The 7993-nt window shown below is 37.1% G+C and overlaps 1 protein-coding gene across 1 annotated transcript in view; it reads left to right on the top strand.

The window, feature by feature from the left end:
• ELOVL7 (ELOVL fatty acid elongase 7) overlaps positions 1-7252 on the top strand; it is a 28403-nt gene extending 21151 nt beyond the window's left edge. The window contains exons 6-7 of the mRNA XM_010853468.1: positions 2023-2159; positions 4408-7252. Of these exons, the coding sequence (XP_010851770.1) occupies positions 2023-2159; positions 4408-4617 (347 nt within the window). The 3' untranslated portion in view covers positions 4618-7252. The remainder of the gene's footprint in view (positions 1-2022; positions 2160-4407) is intronic.
• The last annotated feature ends 741 nt before the right edge of the window (positions 7253-7993 follow it).

Here is a 7993-nt window from a genome sequence, read left to right on the forward strand (position 1 = left end):
TTTTAAAGTAATTATTTCTGCTATGAAGCAGTTTTTATGACATTTGTCCTTAGAAGATTGTAGTCAAAGTAATACATTTCAGTTTTGCTTTAAACTTTCTATAAATCACAGTGTTCATGAATTCAGTCCTTTGTCTAATGTAATTAGGCAAATTTGTGAGATTTTGTTTTATTTCTGAAATCAAAGAATATTAGAGTAAGTAAAATAGAATATTTTTAGAAAAATTTAAATTCCAAGTCAACATTACTAAGCTGAATCAGGCTGTATGTAAAGAATGAAGATTCTTCTAAATTGTTCATCTTAGGAAGGAGACACTGGGGAAGAGTTTTGTTTTCTTCCCCCACCATCTACTAATCACTTTGTTTTCCCTTTCCACTGTACTACTGATTCAGTTAGGGCTTCCCTGGTGGCTCAGCTGGTAGAGAATCTGCTTGCAATGTGAGAGACCTCGGTTTGATCCCAGGGTTGGGAAGATCCCCTAGAGAAGGGAAAGGCTATCCACTCCAGTGTTCTGGGCTAGAGAATTCCATGGACTGTATAGTCCATGGGGTCGCGAAGAGTCAGACATGACTGTGCGACTTTCACTTCATTTCACTGATTCAGTTAAAGACAATTGAAAGAATCTTGGCTTATATTTACTTCAGGGTCTTCTATCCTAACTTGCCTGGAAAATCCCATGGACGAAGGAGCCTAGTCTGCTGCAGTCCATGGGATCGCTCAGAGTCAGACATGACTGAGCAACTTCTCTTTCACTTTTCACTTTTATGCACTGGAGAAGGAAATGGCAACCCACTCCAGTGTTCTTGCCTGGAGAATCCCAGGGATGGGGGAGCCTGGAGGGGTGCTGCCTATGGGGTTGCACAGAGTCAGACACGACTGAAGCGACTTAGCAGCAGCAGCAGCAGCTTCTATCCTAAATCGAAGGTGATCAGTGGGAAATGTGGTAGGATTAGAAGAGGAAACCAAGATAGGAAGGCACAATTAATAATAGTCAAATGGAAACAGCATCAAAATGGTTTAACAATTAATAAATGTTTATTTTGGAAAAACAGTGATTGATTAAAACAAACTTAACATAGCTTACTTATGAAAGCCAGTGGTTCTACTGCCAAAATTTTGTGGCACTAAAAGTATTGAAAACTATTAAGAGTGAAAAAAAGTTAATTTGATTTTACACAATAATATGTAAGAAATGTATATATAGATTCTTAGTGGCTTAATCTATAATAACTCAAATTGGAAACAACTCAAACATCTTTTGATTGGAGGGTGGATAAATATGTTGTGATGAATTCATATCAGGTAATACTACACAGCAATAAAAGAACAATTTATGTGGATGCATCTTAAAAACAGTATGTTGATTAAAAGAAGATAGCCACAAAGAATACATCCTGTATTAATTCTAAATTAACTAATTAATTAACAAAAGTAATTAATTCTAAATTAATTAATAATTAATTCTATTTATATGAAGTTTGTAATAGGCAAAACTAACAGTTGATGATGGAAGTCAGAATAAAAGTTACATTGGAAGGAGTATATTCATTAGAAGGGGCACATGGGAACTTTATGTGGCATTAGAAATGTCTTATATCTTGAATTTGGTGGTGGTAACATATTTTAAAAAATCATCAAGTTATACACTTAAGATTAGTGTACTTTGTGGCTTTATATGTTAATTCTTACTAAAAATGAATTTGATTACTATTATTTAGCAATATATTATATTTAAAAGGTAATTCCACTTAGTTTGTTAAGGTAGGTCCAAATCACAGGAAAATCTTAGTGTTAAGATAGAATAAATAAAGTCGTGCTAATTTATTTTCCAGGATTTTATTTTATATTTTACAAAATGAATGTAGTATCCAGCTCCCTCTAATTTTATAGATGTTTAATAATAATGATATTTCATATTTATTTTTCTTCCCACTAAAATTAAAGAAATATACTAAAAGTTCAGACCAAAATATATCTCATCTTAAGGAACAGTGCCCCTATTTTATGATATTTTTTTTCCAGGTGGTTTGGGAACATTCCATGCCTTTTTAAATACAGCTGTACATGTAGTCATGTATTCCTACTATGGACTGTGTGCACTGGGACCAGACTACCAGAAGTATCTGTGGTGGAAAAAGTATTTGACGTCATTACAACTTGTGAGTAGTTAATTTTCTTTAAAAGCAGATATGAAACTAAACTGGGAGTCACTTGACTTCTTTATGAATGAGGATATTAACGAAAGGGCAAAGTTTGCAAAAGATAGGAATATAAATTGCCTGGCCTCTAAGGCATCCCGGGTGGCACAGTGGTAAGGAATCCACCTGCCAATGCAGAAGATTCAAGAGACACGGGTTCCATCCCTGAGTAGGGAAGATCCCCTGGAGTAGGAAGTGGCAACCCACTCCAGTATTCTTGCCTGGGAAATCCCATGGACAGAGGAGCCCGGCAGGCTACAGTCCATGGGATCGCAGAGTCAGACATGACTGAGCACACACACATGCATGGCAGACCATCATTCTTTATATCTTCCGTGAACTTTTGTCAGGAACTTTATTGAAAACAAAGTATATTTGGTAGCCAAGAGGCTCAGACAATTAAACTAGCATGTGTGTTTTTATACCATCTTTATATTATTTTATGCATTTATATGAGGAGGAAATGGTAGCCCACTGCAGTATTCTTGCCTGGAGAATTCCATGGACAGAGGATCCTGGCAGATTACAGTTCACAGGGTTGCAAAGAGTTGGACACAGCTGAGCAACTAACACATACACAACATGGATTTATATAAAATAAATTTATTTATGATCAAAATAATCTCAAAGTTATGTGAACCTCATTAGATATAATATTAAATTAGAAGTTAGAAATTCCATATGCTAGGTCTAAATGACCTTGAGGGAATGTAACTTTCATGAGCCTTCCTGTGTGCCTGCCTGCCTAGTCCTAACATTTACAAGTTTATCTTTCCTCCAGTTAGTAAAGTATTGTGGGAATTAAAGGTGTAGAGTGGCGCTGTAAAATACATGTTGACAAAAGTGACAGCACCCTAAATAACCAAACGGAAGGAAATTATTTTAAGTCCTGCTTGGAAATATTACAAAGTTCTGAAAATTATTCACAAGTCCTTTCTTTTTAAGCATTTTATGCAAATGGAAAGTAATATATGTTTATTGTAGAGAAATTAGAACATCTATACTGCATATAGAATTTGTCTTAGGCGTTTTTTATCACTTCACATACTCTTAAGTGTTGTAAAAACTTTTTAATAATATGGAAAAATACTTATATAGGGAAGATACATGCTGTTTATTATTTTTTCAAATGTGTTGATAATATTTACACAAACACACCTGCATAGAATGCTGAGGATGCTACTTTGACTTTCTAAAGTTTCATTTTCTCATCTGCAAAATGAGAGGAATAATTGTAGCTACAGCACAGAAATGTCTTAAAAGTTCCTTGAGATAGTGCAAGGAAAGTTGATGATGATAATAACAAGAATGATATAAAAATCATAACTATGGTTAGAATAGATTGTGGGTAATCATTATTTATTTTTATGTGTAGATTTTTTTTTTTATATGTGTAGATTTTTAGTTTTCCAAAATTTCTACAGAACATGTGTTACCTTTTAGTCATGAGAAAAAAGATATCCAAAAAATCTGGACATTAGCCCAAAACATGTAATATGTTCTTTTAAGACTGTGCAGAACGTTCTGGGACACAGAGCCCTTGGTCATATGATGCTGTCTTACTGCTTGAAAATTCTCTGCTATAGCTGGCAGATAGGATATATTTTTGTCTACGACAGTGGAGGACTGCTGGCAAATATGAAGACTCAGTGATGCTGTGGTTCCAATAAAGTAAATGAATGGGTCTCTAATTAGAATGTTTTTATTCCCCGTCCCACCCCATCCTCAACTGAAATAGCCAGGTTAACAACAGGATGGAATGTTTGAAATCAAGCTGTCATAGAAAAATTAGGCCATAAGGTAGTGGCCCTGAGTGTATTTCTTCAGACAAGACCTCAAGTTGAGACTGACGGGTCTCTGAGTGTTAAAGCGCTGCTGCGCCGTTCTGCACGTGTGCGTGCTTAGTTGTGTCGGACTCTTTACGACCCCATGGACTGCAGCTGTACAGCTCCAGGGAATTTTCATAGCACTCCCTGGAGTCGTGTGCTTTGGCACCACTGAACAATGTTCCAAATTCCCATCTGCATTTTGACATTGTTCCACCTAATCTCACTCCCTTGGAGGCTAGATTGAAAGATAAAATTCCCTGTTCAACAGTGGCCTAGATGCGGTTGGAGAGTGTTTAAATATAAGCAAAGAATGTGTTAAATAATTGCTCCATTGTGACTCTTGGGAGCTTAACAGTACTTTATATTCTTCTATCTGTTAGATCCAGTTCGTTCTTATCACCATCCACATCAGCCAGTTCTTTTTCATGGAGGATTGCAAGTACCAGTTTCCAGTCTTTCAGTACATCATTATGAGTTATGGCTGCATCTTCCTGCTGCTCTTTCTCCATTTTTGGTACCGTGCTTACACCAAAGGTCAGAGGCTACCCAAAACTGTGAAACATGGAATCTGCAAAAACAAAGATCACTAAAGTTCAAGTACAACATAAGTCTATGAAAAAGATTGATATCTTGTCTTCCTTGACAATCAAGAGATATTTCCATGTGCAGTGCATTTTGTATATTTTTCAAAACCAAAAGCTTGTATTTTTATGATAAGTTATTGGGGTTGCTGGTATTTGAGAGCCCAAAGCTCCCAGAGAACAGTCTTCTGATAATTAGAGCCTAAAGCAGCCAGTTTTTCAGCTGCTTTTAAACCTAAAGATCTTATTTAGCACATTTTTTAGATTGAAAGAAGGATGTGAAACAGTACAGTAATCTTCAAAGAAACCCAGTATACATGAAAAATATCATTTGATATTTTGAGCATGGGAAGAGATCCATGCAGTACAGAAGATTCCTTCTGCAGGGTCTGAAAACCTTTAACTATGGGCTCTGGCTTTGTTGCTTGTTGACTATATTCAGAAGACACTGTATTTACTCTAAACTTAACTTCCCATTCTAAAGAGCTAACGTGGTTTTGATAAGTTATCATTTAAAATCACTAAGTCATTTTTAATGAATCTCTTAAATAGCCGGCACCAGTTTTGCTTGTAAGACTTCCTCCCAACACTTTTGCTTGGTAAACTGTTTAAAGGTAACAATCCTTTAGGTTAGTACATTGATGTACTTGATACTAAGGTGGAGTTAATATTTTGAAAACAAGGTGATTTGTTCTGATGGCTTAATGAACACTTTACTGTTACTCTTTTGCACTGAACTTTGCATATTTCTGGGAAGCGGTGAATTTGTCCAAGGAAAAAATACATAGTTGTCTGTAGTATTGATGTAATGTCACTTTCTCATATGATCATGGTTTAAAGGATTATTTTGGTTAAATATATATTGGTTAGATGTGTAAGTGCTCATATCATTAGCACACATTAAATGATTTTATACATAGTTTTCCAGGGGTGGGTGAAGAGTGGCTTGTGAAGCAACTGGAAGCAAATGGTGGCACAGAGACTATCCAGGGAAGACTTGGTGATAGGGGTCTCTCATAAAGAGAGCGAGGGAGAGAGACTGTGTAACAGTTATTGTTATAGATTCACTACATGGAAAAATGTTTTCCAGAATTATGAATTAATTAACAGCCTAGAATTTTTCTTTTTACATATTTATGAGCTATATAATGAAGAACTGCAATGCATTTTGTATAGCTTTCATTTCTTTAAAATTGCTGCTTTCTAAAATTCTCTTGTTTTCACATTTTGTTGGGGAACCCAACTACTGATCAGTAGAGTTTCACCCAAGAAATAGCAATAGTTGGGCATTTCTGAATTTTTCCATATCGCTCTTTTACTTGTTATACTTGATTTTAAAAGGTTGCTTATGCTTGTGTCAGTGGAAGCAATTGGTACCCAGTCATTGTGTAACACATAATGATACTTATTGAACAACAAAGACTGAGTTTCTACCAACTATACATCCATAGAGTTAAGTGTCTCCCTCCTAATCCATTCATTTATACCATGGCCTTTTCTCTTCACATTCAGCAGGTTCGTAAGTTTATTTGCCTGTAGTGATTTCACTTTCTTACAGTATGAAATGATGAAGGTTGGTAAAAGGAGAGATAACATTTAAAAATAAATAAATAATAACAGGAAAGCAAAGGTAAAAGAAACAGCAGCTCTAATTTATTTCTCTATGAGAGTCTTAGGGTCTCCTTAAGTGTTTTCCTGTTTTGGCTCTTCAAATCCAGCCTAAGCTAAAGTGAAGAGGTATGGTAGATGCTGTTACACATATGCACAGTTCCCAAAGACCCCAGTCGGGTAAAGACCAAAAGGAAGCAAAACTAAAAGAAGATAAAACAGGAGAGCTGGGTTCGATCCCTGGTTTGGGAAGATCCCCTGGAGAAGGGAATGGCAACCCACTCCAATATTCTTGCCTGGAGAATCCTATGAGAAGAGCCAGGTGGGCTACAATCCATGGGGTCGCAAAGAGTCGGACATGACTAAATGACTTTCACTCACTTGGTGTCTTTGCATACTTTCTGCCTTGTACTGCACAACCTCCCCTCATCTTCCTGTAGCCTTTAAAATGATTGAGGTGCCTGTGAACTAATAGCCACATGTGATGGAATCACACTGTACACTGTATGAATAGGAGTAGAGAGTTAGAATGTTACATGAAAAGAAATCACAGCTGGCAGAGGCAACCTCCATGTGAATGAACATCAGCAGATCAGAGTGCCACTGGATGCAGGACTGGGTGGGTATTGTTTTCTTAAATGGCTCTGTGGGTCACAGAAAGTTTCTGTTGGACTTCCATCCCGCTTTTCAAGACTTCCTTGCCTTTGGGTGTGCTTTGCTTACCTGACAAATAAAAAGGCCAGCTACAAAACCTGGCTTCTGATACAAAGCTGAATTCTTTAGAACCTATAGCTACATTATAAATAAATACAAATATAAAATTTTAAATATCTGTGGGACATTGCCTTTTTACAGTCTTAATTGAGAAGACTGCATTGTTACATAAATTATAAGATTATGAAGTTGCATTTCTTCAATTATCCCTTATTTCTGTTAACTGCTTTAAAGACTGTGGAAAACTCTGTGGAAATTGTCAAAGTTTGGGTCTGATTTTCAGTGTGTGTATTATAATAATAAATTCGTGGTATTGCATGTCTATGTGTGTATGTTTTTCATTTTGGAATCTTAACTACGTATGTTTGCATGGAAAGATGGTGTTTTAATCTGCATATTCATTTAATAAAATCATTTCACACACTTGTTGTACCCTTGCTATGTTTAGAGCCCTGTGCTGGACACTGAAAGTGAAAGTGAAGTTGCTCAGTCGTGTCTGACTCTTTGTGACCCCATGAACTATAGTCTACCAGGCTCCTCCGTCCTTGGGATTTTCTAGGCACGAGTACTGGAGTGGGTTGCCATTTCCTTCTCCATGGGATCTTCCTGACCCTGGGATCGAAGCCGGGTTTCCCACACTGTAGGCAGATGCTTTACTGTCTGAGCCACCAGGGAAGTCCTGGACATTAGAGTGTTACAAAATACAAAGATGCCTACCTACCACGTGGGACTTTCCTGATGGGCCGGTGGTTAAGACTCCACACTTCCACTGCATGGGGCACAGGTTCAATCCTTGGTTGGGGAACTAAGATCCCACACACTGCACAACACAGCCTAAAAAACAAAAATCAAAGATGCCTACCACGTAGTTGATACCCCCTGGAGCTTGCAGGATGTCAGAGAAGATTGTGTTACAGGGGAGTCTATGGTTGGTGTCATATGAGTAAAGGTCCTGGCGCTTAGTAGCAGGGAAGTCTCCATGAAGGTATGTAAATGTGGGTCATGTACAGATTATCAAAATGGGAAGTGGGTTAGTGGAAAGAAATAACAAATCGAGGTCCAG

The sequence above is a fragment of the Bison bison genome, unplaced genomic scaffold, assembly GCF_000754665.1.
Source record: "Bison bison bison isolate TAMUID 2011002044 unplaced genomic scaffold, Bison_UMD1.0 scf7180017864328, whole genome shotgun sequence".
NCBI lineage: Eukaryota > Metazoa > Chordata > Mammalia > Artiodactyla > Bovidae > Bison > Bison bison.